Consider the following 19,375-nt stretch of genomic DNA (forward strand, 5'->3'; position numbering starts at 1 on the left):
TTTAATATCTAGCCCCTCCCCTTAGATTACAAACTCCACAAAAACACAAGGTCTTTGCTTATCTCTATTCCCAAGCACAAGCACTGTCCCAGAACAATGGCACTAAATAAACAGAATGGAAAAGTAAATGAACAACGTTAGGATATTGTTCTCTGCTCTAGGCTTAATCATACAATACACACTAGTAAGTTGCACCTACCAAAAAAAACCAAAACCCACACAGTAAAGGAAAAGTTTCTACAAGGGGACATCTCATGCACTTGGTTCTGTTATCTCTATCTTAATCTGTAACAAGCAAAAGCTACAGGTGAGTATCCTGACAAGCTCTGAGGCTGCAATCCTGAAACCACCAAAACAAAAACCTCAAAGTCAGCAACATCCTCTAGCTTTTGTCTAATTAATTTAGCTACACAAAGCAACAAGAAACATTTTTTCGGCTCTTGTATGGAAGCTTAAAGAAGCAGAAAAAGATATATGTCCTTAGAATGAATACTTCCAAAATCTTTACTGAATACATGAAATACATGGAAAGAGTATGAAATTTCTTGCTTCTAATTAAGTAACTCCACCAATGATTCAACAATCAGAAAAATACCAATGAAAAAAATCAATAGGTTAACCACACAAGGACTAACTTGTTTACACTAAACCAAAATTAGCAAAATAGAAAGTAGCTGACTTAGCAGGGCTTACCGAAGAATGAGCCACCTGAACAAGGAAATAAAACATTGTCCAAAACTAAACTCATTTTTAAATATTCTACAAAACATAATCCTCCAGAACAAAGTACAAAATAAATGATAATTAGTACACTGAAAATAAGATAGTTTACTTGGTTTAAAAAGAAAAGAAAAAAAAAAAAAAAAGATAAAAGCAGATTACAGACTAGTACAAAGTACCTGGCCCATGTCGTCAGTCTCCCGAACAAATCGGACACCAGTTCTGGACCTAATTCGTTTACTCCCCTGCTGATCCCCATAGTCCTTGAGAGGTGAGGTAGGTGGAAAACGGTAGCTCTCTTTAGAGATGAAACAAAAAAGAGAGAATAAAAACATGTAGGAGAAGAAACGTGTAAAATTTTGCTCAGAAAATATACATCAGTCATGGATATATACACACGCCCTAACCCAGACTATTTCCCAAGTATCTTGCTAAGGCCACAAAGTGGCACTCATCTTGTTCTTAAAGCAGATAAAATGAGCAACAGAAATAACACAGAAATAGAAAATATCAAAAGTTCTAATTTGCTATACTTTTCAAATAAGCAATATATTCTTTTAAAAATAATAAATTGGAAAATAAAAATAACTTCTCTCTCTAAAACATAACTTAATACCAATAAAACAGAATTTTTCCAACAAAGTAATCTAAAATCTGAACATAGTTTAAAAATCAATAAAAACTACATAAAAAAGATTAGCTGGTTGTGTCCAATTTTTAATCCTTATTATCATGATCAATAGCATTATTAACAATGCAAGTTGCTAATATTCACTTCTATCTAAATCACCTCTCTTCACTGCATACTTTTCTATTCATATGTGATCTCAGTGCTGTAGGAAAGTTATTAAGTAGGATTAACTACAGGCAAACCAAGTGTTATCAGCTTTAATCTAGCCATTGAAATCTAGCTGCACACCAAAGATAAAATTCACCTGTTTTTAACAAGTGTCATAGGATATTTCTTAATCAGACTTTGAAAAACTGTGAAGCTGGGACAAGACTTCTAATCGAGAAAGTATAACACACAGTAAATCCTATTTGTGTGTTGCTTTTGATTAGAAGCAGACAATTAAATTCAAGTTTTGTCAGGTAAAACCCTCTGTGGTCTACGGAGTCTGAGAACAAAAGTAATAGAGTAACAAAGTCTCACTGAACACACTTCAAATTAGGCACCATAAAATAACTGATGACTGCATCTTCTAAACATCATTTTATGATTTTATGTATGGGTTCTATTTCTCTAAAGATTAAATGCATTCAATATGTACTTCAGGAATATCTGTAAAACAAAACAAAACAAAACAAAACAAAAAGGGGGGGGGTTTCAAAACATCTCTGAAGAGTTTACCTGTCACAGTGCCACCATCGAGGTCACTTGCACTCAGACTTGTAACAGAAATACTTCTCCCTCCTGAGTTTCTCAATAAACGCTGACTCCGCAATTGGCCTATTGATTGTTCCAAGCTTTCTTTTAACTAAATTAAAGAATATAGTGAAGGAAAATTTATTCTCTTTAAACAACTCCAAATACAAACAGACAAGAGATTTTCAAAGCTATTTCAGAAAAATCTGACTTTCCAAAGAGACTTTATATCCGAAAAAAATTTGAAGTAAGTTATGTTAGGAAATAGAAACATAGTAAACATAAATATTCTAGAACCAATTCTAACATCTGGTTTTAAATAACATCTGTTGCTACCTATTCCATCTTTCTATTAGCAGAATGTGAAAGAGATGTCTCCAGATAAAATGTTTAATGTATGTGCCACCCATGCTTAGAAACGTAAGAAGGCCAATGTGTCTGAAAGGAGAGTCTTCCTCTCTTGTAAACATTCCTTTAGAAGCCCCAGATCTGTAACAAACAGGAAACTGACCAGCTCTTAGAGTGACTGCTTCTATTAAAATCATGTGCACTGTCCAATTGTGTATCAGAACATTTTTTAAATTCTTGATTCAAAGACTTCAAATCCCAGAAAACTATGTGGTCAGATGTCAAATTGTTAATACATACTAGGGATTACAGTTGTCCAAATGCTCTCTTCAGATTATTAGGGAGTCAGCCAACAGGGGTTATAAGAAAACATCTTTTAGACCTAAAAGGCTGTATTAAATAAAAAGACACCAAATACAAAGAATAATGTCCAGAGCCGTACCCAGCTACAGACCTGAAAAGAGGTTTCAAATGAAACCCAAGGGAACAGAGATTAAAGCTGAAGAAAATCCACATACCCTGAATTGCTAGGAATTCAGAACCTGAAAGTCTAGGCATCCTATCCAAGGATAAATAAAACATAATATTAATAATGAACTGATCCATAGAACAAGTCACCCATAACTCTTTAAAGAGAATGTCAAAAAAACTGATTGAGAGGAGAGGGTTTCCTAAATTCAGCCAGAATTAAAGAGTAGAACATCACTTATGAAGAAAACGAGTTGTTTCCTTGGGGAACTGTGCAGAAAAAAAGGTAGCCTCCATTGAAGGGAAAGCACAAGATGAAACACAAGAATATGAATCACAAATGAGCAAACCCTTTCATTTTTGGTTATCTGGCTTTAGCTCTGCTAGAAAACCAAGGTTAAAATTCTGGATTAAAAGAAATAAAATTTCAAGAATGTACCTCTAATGTTCTCATTTCGGGGGGGGGGGGGAGGCTAATTTTCCCCCTACTTCTCTAAATTGGGATCTACATACCCAAACCACCCTGCCTGTGCATTCACTAGCTATAGAACCCAGCCTATTAATCCAGAGAAATAAACAGATGAGGCCAAGGAAAACAAGGTCGACCTTGAGAGTAATTTATACATAAGTAACATTAAATCTAACATGTAAGTAGACCAAAGTATTTACACAGTGAACACAAAACAGTGTATCAATAACCTAGGGTAAGCTCCAAATAAAATAACACCATGTTAAGAAGCTCAAATCTAAACTATAACATGAAAAATGGACTGGAAATGTAAAATGACTTTAGATCACACAAGTTAGTGACAGAACCAGCTCTATTAACTTTTTCTTGTTTATCTTTATTATTCACATCTTTCAAGTGAAGCCTGATGCTATTATCCTTTTAGAAGCAAAGTCAGCTGCTGTTTCTTATTACTGCTCTTTTTGTGAGTTGTCTGCCCTTTTAAGCTCTAGTTATTAAGATTTTCTGTTTGACTATGATTGTTAATGTCTTTACTGTGATATGACAATGTGAAGCTTTACTTGTAGTTATCCCATCTTTGACCCATAGAGATCATGGAACCTGTACCTCGGTATCTTCCCTGTTATAAATTCTCAGCCATCATCTCTTCAAATACTGTTTCTGCCCCTTTCTCTCCTCCCTCTCCTTCTGAAAATTGAGATATATTCAAGCTATCTTTTTACCAAATCCCATATGTCATCGTTTTCTGAATTATTTGGTTCTTTCATTCATCCATTTTTCTTTTTGGATACCTTATGCTGGCCTATCTTCCAATTCAATTGTAAATGGGATCTATTCCTTGATTTCTCTTTCTGTTGTTTCATTATTGGTGTATAGGAATGCAGCTGATTTCTGTGCATTGATTTTATATACTGCAACTTTGCTGAATTCATGGATCAGTTCCAGCCATTTTTTGGTAAAAAACAGCTATTTAACCTATACTTAACAGGATTGGTTTTTATTTATTTGCTTATTTTAGTTATATTTTTCAGTGTCTGTAATTTTCATTTGGTTCTTTTTTTGGGGTTTCCAATTCTTTGTCAAAATCCTCAATCTTGTCTTTTAATTTCTTGAACAGGTTAATCAGATTTTTTTTTTTAATATTAGCATGTATGTTTCTATTGTCTGTTTTTTCCCTTGATTTTCAGTCACCTCTTGTATTTTCTTATGCCTGATTATCATGTCATAGACATTGTATATGAAAAATTGTGGAGATTATTTGAAACTCTAGATGATGACATCGTCCTTCAGAAGAGATTTGGTTTTTCTTCTAGGACAAAGTCAGGCTAGAATCACCAGGAAACCGAAACCACCTTAATCTAGTTAGGAACCAAGATGACTGAAAACTGGGCTTCTGCTCCCACCAGGGCTGGTCTATTTTTCAGTTCATCTCTTCTCTCATTTTCACCTCATCATTTTTCCTACACTATCACTCTTTCGGGTCTCAAATGAAAGCTGGAAGATTCCTAAATTCTAGTTTTGGTCTCCCCGGCCTCTTCAGTCTATTGATAGCTTTCATCCTACCCTCTCTGCTTCTAAGCAATCTCTTTTGAAATCAGCTACTAACTTAAGAGAAGAGTCCCAGATGCAGGACTCCTTCTAGACTTCCATTTTTGCCAGAGCTTTACCAGACCTAGACTATAAAGTTCCCCACAGCCTTGGTTGTTCTCTGCTAGATTCACAGTCACAGTATTATTTTTTACTTCATTTTTGGTATTATAGAAGAGACAGAGCAAGCACATGAGCAAGGCAGATGGGCAGAGGGGGAGGGAGGGAGAGAAGGAGAGAATCTTAAGCAGACTCCATGCTCAGCGCAGAGCCTGACATGGGGCTCAATCCCATGACCCTGGAATCATGACCTGAGCCGAGATCAAGAGTCAGATGCTCAACTAACTGAGCCACCCAGGTGCCCGCCTCTTTTTTTTTTTTTTTTTTTTGCTTTTCTAACTGTTCCAAATAGGAGAGTTGATCCCAAATAATCTTATCTACTGATGCCAGAAGGAGAACTTGCCAGCATCCTTTTTATGTGGGTTTATTTGCTAACAAATCCTAAGCTGTAACTAAAAGCTGATGAATAAAATGAATTTATACACACATTCACACACACACACACACACACACACACACACACACACACACTTCCTAGTAACAAAAACAAAACCCCACCATGGAACCATATGGAAAATAGTACAGAATAAGACAAATGATACATTACCCTAAAATCTAGAAGTAATAACAAATGTTGGAAATTTATAAAAGGTTAGACCAATTATTTGGCAACCTCATTTTAAAACTCTAAAAAGATATCATAAGCCACTGAACAGATAAACAGGCTGATATATAAAAAAACAAGAACTATAATGTAAATGGTAAAAGGTAAACATTTTTTAATTACTCCTACAAATATGGCAAAAACAGATCCTAAGATACAAAACTAAAAATGTAATAGAATTAAAATCTACATTTCAAGTAGGAGTAACACAAGAGATACTGCACAAAATCTAATCATGATGTATGAAGCCAATAACTCTTAAAACACAAAAACAAAGAGATAAAGAGATAATGATATTATGAAAGTTGTTCCATATTCTTTAGGATTTTAACCCTTAACTAGATGCAAAAAGCAGGCCCAACTTGAAATTAAATGAAAAAACAAAACAAAGCAACAAAAAACAAAACAAAACAAAAAACACTAAACAAACAAAAAAAAAAAATACTAGTAAAACTCATTTAAGATTTACTATGATGGATGATGTCTTTTTGCTGAAACTAAGTAACACTCCCCACAAGACTATGGTACAGACTCCAATGGTACAGGTTCTAAGAGTTTAGCATCACTATCTCTATACATACCAAGCGATGCCTCCATTTTCACCCAATTTCCCCTATCTGAAATACTTATAAGCCCCGCATCCCAGAACATGTTATGGCGCATTTTTTTCACCTCAACTTGACATAAATGTATTACTTACATTTTAAGTCTATTCGCTTATCTCCTTTCATTTGATGTTAGAATAAAATAATTGAAGCATTACTACTATGTACTGGGATAAATACAAATGAAACTTGGTCGCTGAAACTGAAGGGCAATTATAAGGTAGTTTATCCAAATTGTCAAGACATGCCTTCAAACTCAGAAGTCAAGAGATCTCCCTCTAGGAAATGATGAAATAATTTGAGCATCAATAGAAATATGAACTACAATGGATTCAAACACTTCAAATACTCATAAATATGTGAGTTGATAATCCTCAAAGAGAAAAAAAGTCCTTGGTCACTACTTTTGAGTAGGAAACCAACTCATTATTTTGCCAACTAGTAAATAAATGAAATTTTGTAAAACATAAGCTTTTAGATTACCATTAAAATAAAAATATCAAACTTTAAAATTCTCATAGAGCTCTGTAAGCTCTGTGAAGACTCTATTTGGAAAAACTCTAATCAGAGGGGCTCCTGGGTCGCTCACTCAGTTAAACGTCCAACTCTAGATTTCAGCTCAGATCATGATCTCACGGTTCCTCAGTTTGAGCCCCACATCGGGCTCCACGCTATCAATGAGGAGCCTGCTCAGGATTCTCTCTCTCCCCCTCTCTCTGTGCCTTTAAACTTTAAAAAGAAGGAGGAGGAGGAGGAGGAGGAGGAGGAGAAGGAGAACTCTAATTAGAGACAAAAATAGAAGGCAAGTTTAATGAACTGGAAAAGAGTGTATAACTCAAAAGGACTAACTATATTGCAAACCAAGTCTATGAAAGGAGATCATCCAGGCAGCAATGGGTTCTCCAAATAAGAGGTGTGATTGGTTAAAAACAAAAACAAACAAACAAACAAACAAAAAACACATGATTCAGAAAGTCCAGAGGGAAGCCTAGCAGTGATTTCCTCAGCTATGCTGCTTCTGCTCCTATCCATATATTTCACACCATATCAGATAATAACTCTCGCATACTTTCGTTAGAGGATACAATAAGACAATGTACGTAAAATAATTAGAATAATGCCTAGGAAGATTAGTTTGCTCAGTATAAGGTAGTGTTTGTTATGGCAGTTGTAGGCAATCGAGGGACCCTTGAGTAGCAGCAGCGTCAATATTCCCACTCTCAGTCATGTCTTTATAATTCCACATATAACTCCTCCATAATATGATTCAACTTTCACTCCCAGCATGATCACTTTCCATCTCATTGTTGCACTGTTAGCCAATCCCTTTATTATTTGTTGTTCTTGTAAAATGGCAAACTGGTTTATCATTAGAAGACAAGGAAGTAACACAACCGTGTGTTTTATTACCTACGACCAATCAGCAACAGACTTCAAAAGCAGTGATCTGCTATTTACATAGTAATATGTGAACTGAAGAACTAGAAGCAAAGTTTGAACTTTTCGCAGTTACTCACAGTTAATAAACTTTGTTAACTGAAATTCAAACTGTGCTGTTTAGGGACTGGTGTTATTTGAACAAACTGGGGTAATGGAACTCACGCACAGCCAAACCATGCAATCAGAACTGCCCGTATTTACTTTTCAGGGTCCTCAAACAGCTGCTCCAGGCATCCAGTAGCGGTTTTAAAGCAGTATTCAGCAAAGAATATGTTAACTCTATCTACCGGGGACCAGCAACTCTGGTCTGCTTTTTTAGGTTAAAAATACTGACTTTCCAAAATTTGTAAGAGCAAATTTCTTGACCAGTCCCTAGGAAGGTAAAGTTTCCAAGCAATAGTAAACAGCTAGGAAACTAGGCATCAACTCCACCAACACTATCAGAAATACCTAAGAAATAAGCCATTCAATAAAATTAGGCTTCAATATGGGAAGATGAGATGTATCAACTTTTTCGGTAAATATATGGCAACAGTAACTGCTTCACTAATAGTGTATCTCACAAATTCACATTCTCTAAAAAACTAATTCTATCCTTGACTATGTTCACTGTGAGAGGGGGGAAAATAATCACACAAAAAATAGTCATTAGGAAATTCTTAAAAGATATTTACCATTATTCTAGAGACCATAATAGAAATACACAAGGGATAGTGATTATTCATACACAAATATACTAGCTATCAGTCATCAACTAATTACCTTCCACACAAATAAAAACACAACTGAAGGTGGAAAAAAAAAAGCCAGCAATAACCTTGGTAAAAGTTATAAACGCTGCACTTTAAAGTAGGCCTTGAATTCTGGAAACTATGTAAAGATTCCATTCAGTTTCTTCAGGTACTTTTTTTACTCTAAGTTGTCTCTTATTTTCATACTAAGAAAATATGTCCCCTAACATAATATAGATTATACAGAAATGCATGCAAATTTGGTCAGGTATGGATAACTGCATTGACTTAGCTACATAGTTCAGCAGAAATTAGAAATATCTAAATATTCTGCTTAATGACTTAGTTTTATTTTCACCTAACACTAAAGAGTCAGTATTCAGCAAACATTCACAACATATATAGCACTGGTGACCACAGAAACAGTGTTGTAAGTTCAGATATGTCTATAATAATGACATCAAAAAATTAAAGTATTTCTATTCACACATGTTAGAGGTCAGCTTGGCAAAAATGCAGGGTAAAAGTAGAGGCAGAAAAGATGTCGTTTTAAAACTTCTGTCCAGGATAATGATGTCATCCATGGGCACTTTAAGTGCTTTTATGCCTGGCTTTCCTTCACTGACTATTTTTCTACACAATGCCAAAGTTTACCTGACAAGAGACTACAAAATACATTGGTTGTAGAATTAATCGTATCAGCTCTATTTTGGTTCCTCACAGTCTATTTGTCTTCTACTATTAAAACAAGAAGGAAGAGGAGGAGGGGGAGGAGAAGAGTTTTAAAAAATTAAACAAGAGTGAAAATTTATGGTTTGCATATTTTTCCAGTCCCACCATCTGTTGCTCAAATGTATTTTTAAAATGGTTGCTGCTATCTTATTTTTTATTTACCAAAAGATCATTAGCTCCAGCTGCTTTGCCTAACCTCTCTCCATATGCTGATTTATGGAAATATAAGCCCATAATAGTATTCCTGAAATTGAAAAACTCCCTTTCAAAAATACATCATTTTTATTTATGTAACTATTTTATTTTTAAATGAAATCCCATATATATCCCATATATTCAAAGCCCGTACCACTACATTCTAATAATTTTGAAAGTATTCAAAAAATATTTGTATATAATATTTTGATGTTAATAAATGAGCACTCATGGAAGATGGAGTGTGCTCTTATTAGCATCTTAGTGTATTATGAGTGGACAGACATATTCATGAACACAAGATAGACAAAAACTAATCTTACGTACGTTGTCTAATTTAGCATATACTTTGAAGTCAAAATAATCAGACATACATATCCCTGTGAATGTCGCAACACATTATGTTGTTTATACACAAATGAAACTGAGTCTGGGCCCAATGAATTCAAAGAAAGGAAAATACTGAGTGCCTAGAATGTACCACGTACTACATTAAGAACACAGCAAACAAGGAGCGCCTGGGTGGCTCAGTCAGTTAAGCATCTGACTTCAGCTCAGGTCATGATCTCACAGCTCGTGAGTTACAGCCCCACATTGGGCTCTATGCTGACAGCTCAGAGCCTGGAACCTGCTTCAGAGTCTGTGTCTTCCTTGCTCTCTGCCCCTCCCTGACTTGCACATGCACACACTCGCTCTCTCTCTCAAAAATAAACATTAAAAAAAATTTTTAAAAAAAGAACACAGCAAATGCTTCAAGGTAGGGATTATCAGATGAATTGAAGAAACAACAGAAACATGAATGTTTAGCAAGTTTCTAAACAGTGTGACTGTGTGACCACTTCAATAAATGTTAGTTATAATGAGGGATATATAACTATGTTCATTTTTCAGATGATGAAACTCAAGTTTAGAAAAGTTTAATAACTTGTCCAAAGTCAATGAAATGGTTTCTAGTGGAAAAATCAGGATTAAATTTCAAGTCTGACTCCAGAGTCTACATTTCTCCATTACCCTCAAAGCAAAATTCTGTAAAAATTATTCTCCTGTCCAGCAGTTTCATGAAGGACTTAGTAATATAATTTTAAATATACTCCAAGAACCTAATTCTTAAGATCCAAAATATATTTATAAAAAAGTCATAACAGAATTTGTTTGATTATAATTTCTTACCCATAGACTCTTACTACTTAACTTTAACGTTATTAAAAGACTGAACAAGTCTCACCTTCAGGACAATTACGAAAACTCAGCCAGAAAAAAAGGGCAGATACCATTAGCTTTGGGATATTACAAGTGGTTTGTGCCTGGCCCTCAACCATTACCATTATCATTCTGGGATGTCACTAAGTATATTGAGAAGTGAAACCCACTGAATAGAACAAAAAAACCTCCACTTTTTATTTAACATTCAAATTTCCAAAGTCCATATGCCAGATGGTAGTATCCTATTACTCTCAAAAGAAAATTTTAATCAGAGTACTTAATTAGAAGAGAAATTACATATGAATGCAAGTCTCCTAAGTTCTAATTTCATATTACTATATCTTCACCAATCTGATATTATGATATTTTCAACAATCTTTACTTTTTTTTTTTTTTTTAATTTTTTTTTTAACGTTTATTTATTTTTGAGACAGAGAGAAACAGAGCATGAACGGGGGAGGGTCAGAGAGAGAGGGAGACACAGAATCCGAAACAGGCTCCAGGCTCTGAGCAGTCAGCACAGAGCCCGATGCGGGGCTCGAACTCACGGAGCGCGAGATCGTGACCTGAGCCGAAGTCGGACGCTTAACCGACTGAGCCACCCAGGTGCCCCAACAATCTTTACTTTAAAATATGAACTTAAAAAGTCTGCTGATTTGAATCAAGACAATTGTATTTTTCTTTTATAACCAATATTAACTACTGGAGTCTCAGCTACAGTCCAAATTTCCACTGCAAAAGGTATTAACTTTTTATGTTGAATATTCTTTCTTGAGGGCATTCCATTTTTACAGTATTAACACAAAAACAGACCCCATTCTCTCATGAATAGGAATGCACAGTTTTAGAAATATTTTAAATACTAAGCTTATCAATTGCACTATTTAATACGGGAGTATAATATATTCCAAATCTTCACAGTAAGCTTTCAAATAAAACCTTCCCCACAGGTCCCCTTTTGCCCAAATGTTCCCAGACCTCCCAAGAAATTTACAGCATGAGAAATAATGCAAATTGACACTTCGTAAAGTCAAGAAGTTCATTGGGCCCAAAGACCCTGAGACATACTATCAACTAAATACGGCTCATTTGGAATGGCTGCAAAAAAGGCTAGTTAAAAAAAAAAAAAAAAAAAAAAAAAAAAAAATCAGTGGTTGTTATTTAGGAGGAAGGGAAAAATTGATGCTGATGTAGGCAAGTTGCAGAACCCACATATTGCCTAAGTGGCAGCTAGACCTGCCAACTCTGACAATCTGTCAATGCCGATTCTAGCTCAGTGCCAGATTTCTTCCCAATTCTATTTCTCTATTTGTCTCACCTAACTCTCATTCTGGACATTGTATCAGCTGTAACATTAATGACTTGTGTGACAGTGGGTTTCTGCTGTTCAGTCAGTTAAAATAGTTTCTAAAATGTAGTTTAGCAACATAAAGTATTTAGCCCTTCAAACTTTGAATCCAAAATCCCAATCTTCAGAAATATGAACTCCAGCATCACAAAAATGTGAGCAACCATGACTCAGTGAGGTAAATGAATCCTGATGCTGAGCTTTGGGATAACAGCCTATCCATGGGTCTGTTGCTAACTAGCTGTGAGACCATGGGCAAGTTAGCCAGCATTCTGTGCCCCAGTGTTTTTATCTTGCAAATGAGGATAATCAAAGTACCTACCTAACGGAATTATTGAGAGAACTAAATGAGTTAATATACAAAAAGTGTCTGGGATATACTAAGCATATGGAGAAATTCCCAAAGAGACCAAGAAAAGGAAGGTGCTGCTTCTCTAGAAGGTCCTGAGACCCATCGCTGATGCTTTAACACTGCTCAACTCCTCATAGAGAGACCTTCACATTTAAGGAGCAAAAAATAAAATACAGGATTGGAGGTTATAAAGATTCAAGGGAAAAAAGTGAAATGATGTATATATTTCAAGTAAACGTCATCAAAAAAGTGACCGGACTCTTGATCTTAGGCTTTACAAACCAGCAGGAGTAATTCTCACAGTTCTCTTGTTGGGGAAGATCATCTCAGGAGGGAAACGCTACATCAAATGTTTAGATTTCCTCTCAACTTCTGTAAATTATGTTCACAAAGTTAAAACCCAATAAAACAAATATTAAATACGCATAGATACACAAACACATGACTTATCCATTTCATAAGGTGGAGCAACAGAATCATTTATAAAATCTAAGTTAATAAAAATTCTTGTCTTCCCTATAGCAAGCAAATTGGTCTCACTTTACAGAAAGTCTCTCGTATTTCAAAAAAGAAATGTTAATTTCAACAAGGCAATGTATATTTAGCATAGAGAAATTTTTAACAGTTAAATAGTGGATTAACTAAAAAAAAAAAAAAGTTTAAAAAAAGGGGGGTGGCGCCAGGGTGGCTCAGTTGGTTAAGCTCCAACTCTCGATTTCAGCTCAGGTTATGATCTGAGATCAAGCCCTACAGGGGTCTCTGAGCTGAGCACAGAGCCTCCTTGAGATTCTTTGTTTCCCTTTCCCTCTGCCCCTCCCTCACTCACATGTGTTCCCTCTCCCTCTTGCTCTCGAAAGAAAGAAAGAAAGAAAGAAAGAAAGAAAGAAAGAAAGAAAGAAAGAAAGAAAGAAAGAAAGAGAAAGAAAGAAAACAGTAGGTTTTACAGCAAGAAGACTTGTAGGAGTTGCAGCATAGCCTCCAAAAGAAAAAAAAAAATTACTCTCCAGGGTCCCTCCCTAAACAAAACACACATTGATTTACAATTGTACTACTAGGCATTTATCCAAAGGATACAGAAGTGCTGTTTCAAAGGGGTGCATACACCCCAATGTTTATAGCAGCACTATCAACAATAGCCAAAGTATGGAAAGAGCCCAAATGTCCATCAACAGATGAATGGATAAAGAAGACATGGTGTGTATATATGTATACACACAATGGAATATTACTTGGTGATCAAAAAGAATGAAATCTTGCCATTTGCAACAACATGGATGGAGCTAGAGGGTATTATACTAAGTGAAATTAGTCAGAGAAAGACAAATATCATATGACTTCACTCATATGTGGAATTTAAGATACAAAACAGATGAACATAAGGGAAGGGAAGCAAAGATAAAATAAAAACAGGGATGGGGACAAACCATAAGATAGTCTTAAGTACAGAAAACAAACAGGGTTGCTGGAGGGGTTGTGGGTGGGGGAATGGGCTAACTGGGCAAAGGGCTTTAAGGAGGACACTTGTTGGGATAGGGACTGGGTATTATACGTAGGTGACAAATCACTGGAGTTACTCCTGAAATCATCATTGCACTGTATGTTAACTAACTTGGATGTAAATTAAAAAATAAATTAGAACTAAAGGGATCTTAATCAAAAACAAAAAGACAAAACAAAACAAAACAAAAACCCACCTCACTTTTAAGGTATGATCTATTCCATACCAGTAAATAAAACGATTTAATGCTAAGAAAGCAATTTTCATTGAGGAGCCCATCAGAATCACTTGTCATGGGAAATACTCTTTCCAAATTATACATATTCCCACAGATTATGGCAGATATTGCCCCAGGTAACTTACAGGTGGCAGGGTAAAAATCATCGCTCTCATGAGTAAGTATTAATAGAAGGCAATGAATGACAGACTCCTCTGTATGTTGCAGGGAAAAAACACTGAGAGCCAACTGTTTTAACAGACCAAGAATTTGGGGGAACTAAGGAAGAGAATGTAGACTGGACTAAGGAATGGCCTAAAGCAAAATCAAAGACTCTTGCTCTCCAGTGTCTTAATTTTTATGAGTAGCTTTGCATTCTATGTACTTAATAACTCAGATGGAAATGGAATACTTGTTGAGTTTATTTACCTCCTGTGTATAAAACCACACCCCCAAAGTTCAGCATCATTCAGCTCTAGGCCTCCTACAGAGGCTTAATGCCATAGAGTACATTTTGTGTTTTAAATGTTTATCTATACAGAAGTTTATCTAACACATAATTTCATTTCTCAATTCCTCAATTCAAAGGGAATTTGCTACCATAATTATGCATCTAACATTCAACATGACAAAGTAGGTTTGTTCCTGCTACTACTTAATGTTAAGTTTTCACTAATAAACTAAAAAGCAAAGAATTAACTCCTATTATTAATAAGGTAGTTATGTGTATACATGCATAGAACATGCTTGGAAGGATATACAAGGAACTGTCAGATCGTTACCTCTTTGGAGTAGAACTGAGAGGAGCTAAGAGATAGTTTTATAATTTATTTAAACAATGAGCATGTATTACTTTAAAAGAAACCCTCCATAAAATTCTTAACTCCCATGAGGAGTATCCCCAGCCCAAATTTAGTGAGTCTCAATTTAATTAACATCCTGAATACTTCCTCCTTTGACTTAAAACTTTCAAATTCAATAGACTAATCTATATAAGCTGGTTGGCAATCCATCTGACAAGCTAACCTACTACAAAATAGTAAAGCAGTCTAAAAGCTAAAGGTTCACAGTGGTTCTCTCCTTTATCTCAGATCCCTACTTCTCAACAACTGCATTTCCAAAAAGGTGGGTAAGAAAAAACACAAACATATGTAAACATTCTCACATGTTCTATAGCACCCGCCTGTCCATTACTATATTCCCGATACTGTCCAAGCATCTGGTCTACTTGTCGCAGGTTCCGACTGGTGTCCTTAAAAAAGAAAATGGATTTTAATAATTGTTGCAAACAATGCTTTTCTCAATCTTAGTAGTATGTCAAACAACTAAGTCAACCATTTGTGAAAGGTACAATTATATCATACCTAAGTTGGATATTAATATACAGTACTTCTTAAATATCAGATAAATCATATAAAAACGACTGAGAGAGAAACTCAAATTCATCCACAATTTACTTGTGTGAAATCTGAAGTACATAATTTAAATCCTTATCCAATGTTCCACAATAAGTCAGGAACAAACCCTAATTTGAAAAGACTCCTCATTATTAATTTGTGCACCTCAACTAATTCACACCTCCTTCATAGAAAAGGAATCCTGAGAGAACAAACCTTTTAGATTGTGTATAAGAAAAGCAAATCATTAGGAACGATGTTATTTTAATTATTACTTCACTGTGGAACTTGATTAGAAGAAAAAGTATCCTTTAACCTTTAGCTATAAACAACAAATTTAGTTCTAATCTCAGCAAAAATGGTTTCCACCCAAATGTGCTAGGTGTTACCTCAGAGATTAATGGAGGCATTTCTTTCAAAAAAAGATACACTTACTAATGTGTCTCCTCATTGGTTGGAAAGTACAAGGATTTATTTGTACTCCAAAAATCCAATGTTATGCTAGTTTATGTAAGTGTAAAAAGAGCCTTATGAGTTTTAAATCAAATTATGGCCCCTCCACCAGAAATTAGCCTCTTCTCATTAAGAATACTAACCCAGGGGTGCCTGGGTGGCTTAGTCAATTAAGTGTCCAACTTCAGCTCCGGTCATGATCTTGCAGTTCACAAGTTTGAGCCCCGCATCGGGCTCTGGGCTGACAGCTCAGAGCCTGGAGCCTGCTTTGGATTCTGTGTCTCCCTCTCTCTCTCTCTGCCCCTCCCCTGCTCATGTTCTGTTTCTCTTTGTCTCAAAAATAAACGTTAAAAAAAATTTTTTTTTTTTAAAGAATACTAACCCAAAGCAATTAAAAACCAAAATCCATGCTTATCCAGGCAAAGCAAAAATAAGAGATTAAGGGGCTGGGGAAAAAAAAAAAAAAACTCTATTTCTGAGTTTTCTTCCCCCACCCCCCCTCACCCTCGGTATGGCTGTGTTGTTACCCTTCACCCACCTCTTTTCCCAAGCCCTTTCTACATAAAGGATATATACTGCCTCCACTCAAACTTCTAAAAGGTTGCCTTTCAAACTGCCAAAAGTTAGCCCCTAAATAAAAATGGCATCTCAATATTGTTCATCCATGAATAATATGCCTAGTCAAAATATGAGCAATTACTCTCAAAGGCACATGACCACAAGAAGCTAAACTGTGGTACTTCCTACTCGTTTCACTCCCACACATTTTATTTGGGCATACTGCCTCATCCCAAAATGCTTCCACAACCTATCACATATTTCAAATATCTTTACTGACTGTGTTAGGCACAATAAGACGTTCAAGTCCTAATCCTTGTGACTTGTGTATTTGTAACCTCCCATGGCAACAGAGATTTTGTAGATATGATATACAGCTCAAGTGAAGGACCTAGAGATGGGAATATTATCCTGGATTATTGGGCGAACCCAATGTAATCACAAGCATCCTTAGAAGTAGAAGAGGGAAGCAGAAGAATAGTCAGAGTGATGTGAAGTGCGGACTCAGCCCACCCTTGCTGGCTTTGAAGATGAAGGAAGAGGATCCCAAAAAAACGTAGGCAGCCCCTGAAAGCTGGAAGAGGCAAAGGAACAGAGTCCCATGGGCTTCCAGGAAGGAATGCAGCCCTACCGAACCCTGATTTGGGTCCAATGAGACCAGTGTTGTATTTTGATGTGCAGAACTATAAGAAAATAACTTTGGTATTTTAATTATTAATTACAAACAATTATAAATTATATATCATTATTTAATTATATAATTAGTTTGTGGTAATTTGCTATGGCAGCAAAAAACTAATACACTGACCAAAACTATTTCTCAGTTTAAACTACTGAAAATCTATTAAATGCAACCACTGTTAAACTAACCTGTAAAGTACTCGTTATAGTGTTGACCTTCTCGGTGACGCTTACTGTAGGACGACTTAGACTTTCCCTGTGTGTTGACCTGGCAGTCCATCGACTCAATCGGTCACGAGAGCGAAAGTGTTCTGAATCGCTGGAGGATTCTGCCATTGATGTACACAATCCTGAAAACAAACCCAGGTCAAGGTCAATCAAATAGTAAAGAGCATGGACATATGAGATTAAATTAACTACCTGCATTGCTATCTTAAGTATTTATTACATTAGTCCTTTGGCATATCACAATTTCTAAACACATAGCCTGAAAATACAGGTCACTTCCCACATAATTCTCTCTCCTTCATTTTTTCCACCTCACGTGAACAATTCCTCAGATACGATTTTAGTCATGTTTACAACTGCAAATAATAATATTCTCTTAGTTTTGTGCAATGTTTCTAAATTTTAAAAGCACTCTCACATACAGTATCTCACGTAATCTTACAACATTGCAAGGTAGAAGGTGCTCGTAGATTGGCATCTCTACAATTGAAAAAACAAAAAGTTACTCTCTCAGCTAAGACTTAATAGGTCTTAATAGGCCTCAATATTAGTCTGACGTCCGTTCTACAAAGTTGTAACAACATGTGTTATCTTTAAACAAAAATACAACAGTCACAAAATGACCTAAAATAAGGAAACCCCATTCAGTGTACAGTGAACACTCTCATGCACCTTCTTTTGTTACGATTTTATTTTTAAGAGATTTTATTATCTCTAAGAGATTTTAGAGATTTAAGAGATTTTATTATCTCTACACCCAGTGTTGGGCTCACACTCACAACCGTGAAATCAGGAGTCGCATGCCCTACTGACTGAGCCAGCCAGGCACCCCTCATGAACCTTAATTTAAAATACAGAATTAAATGCTATTAACAGAGGTAAAAATTCCATAATAACAAGTATGTGAGAAGAAGGCATGCCCAACATCTCCACCAAAAGAGAAAGCCAAACATCCTGAGTATAGTTTCATCAGCAGAAAATTCCCTAAATATGCTTTCTTCCCATCCTTACCCCAATTTTTGATTTAATGCAAAATAAAATCATTTCATGCATGACAATCTCTAAAGTTTCAGAAAATCTTTTATGGAATTTAAAGAAAAAAAATATTGGGATAGAGAAGAATGAGAGAAAACTCACTGATCAAAAGTGGAAGTTTGTTGAATATCCCAATAATTTCATTTTTCGCTTAATGGAGGGTTAACAATCTTCAACATTGTTATAATCTTCCTAAAATCTATATGGCCATTTTTTATGGTTTATTAAATGCAGTGTAATGAAACCTTTTGTTAATGATCTAGAATATTCTAGACTTTCTGGATCTTTATTCTGAATGCACCTGGAAAGTATGTGTATAACAAGTGAAAACACTGGGGTATCCGAATTTAAAATAAAACATGAACTAAATTAAGTGTAGCTGTCACTTAATACAAAAGAAAAAGAAAGACCTCTCACTTACCCCTACTAGGGATTACATATTTTTTAATAAGAGAAAATCACACTTTCCAGCATGAATTTCACTGGTAAACACACACACACACAGTCTTCAGCTATTAATTTCAATTACTTTGAGCAATAAAAGATGTTCAAACTCCTGCATCTGATGGAACTCCTATAGAGATATCAAGATGTAAGATGAGATTGATCTGAGAATTCCGCGGGACTTTTGTTTATATGAAATATGAAACATTCAGCAACTAAGCACGTTAATTATACATAAGTGTCATAAATGTTGAAGAAGCATTAAAAAATCCGTAATAAAAACAGAAATCAGACTACTTTCATTGTTGATAAAAACTGAGCACTCTCTTTAACTACTGACAACTCACAAGGTCAAAAATGACCCTCAAAAGTAACTGAGTGAGCCCCTACCCTAAGTGTCACAACACAAAAGGCAGCCGTGGTGGCAGAGATTCAACCTTATCAAAAGATGCCCATGTCTCATCAGCCAACACCATGACTCCCCAGACACAGAGTTGACGGAGGGAGGGAGGGAGAAACAAAAGAGAAAGGAGTGGCCACTAGTATTGGCAAGAGGGTCATGCCAGCCACATAATC

General features: G+C 35.6%; 1 protein-coding gene across 7 annotated transcripts in view; it reads right to left on the minus strand.

Annotated features, from left to right (window-relative positions):
- Window positions 1–19,375, minus strand: part of CEP128 (centrosomal protein 128) — a 383,316-nt gene that overhangs the window by 350,065 nt on the left and 13,876 nt on the right. For 5 of the 7 annotated variants that reach the window (XR_008417279.1, XM_053889682.1, XM_053889681.1 and 2 more), the window contains exons 3-6: window positions 17,282–17,442; window positions 15,169–15,255; window positions 2,072–2,198; window positions 900–1,018 (exon numbers count right to left, since the gene is read on the minus strand). Coding sequence is in view for 6 of the 7 variants with exons in the window: in XM_053889682.1 (XP_053745657.1) it covers window positions 900–1,018; window positions 2,072–2,198; window positions 15,169–15,255; window positions 17,282–17,428 (480 nt within the window). In the remaining variant the exon portion in view is untranslated. Of the gene's footprint in view, window positions 1–899; window positions 1,019–2,071; window positions 2,199–15,168; window positions 15,256–17,281; window positions 17,443–18,776; window positions 18,930–19,375 lie in introns of all 7 variants that reach the window. The other 2 variants (XM_053889679.1, XM_053889680.1) reach the window with 2 other exon arrangements.

Source organism: Panthera pardus, unplaced genomic scaffold (assembly GCF_024362965.1).
Source record: "Panthera pardus isolate Hobbes unplaced genomic scaffold, ASM2436296v1 HiC_scaffold_24, whole genome shotgun sequence".
Lineage (NCBI taxonomy): Eukaryota > Metazoa > Chordata > Mammalia > Carnivora > Felidae > Panthera > Panthera pardus.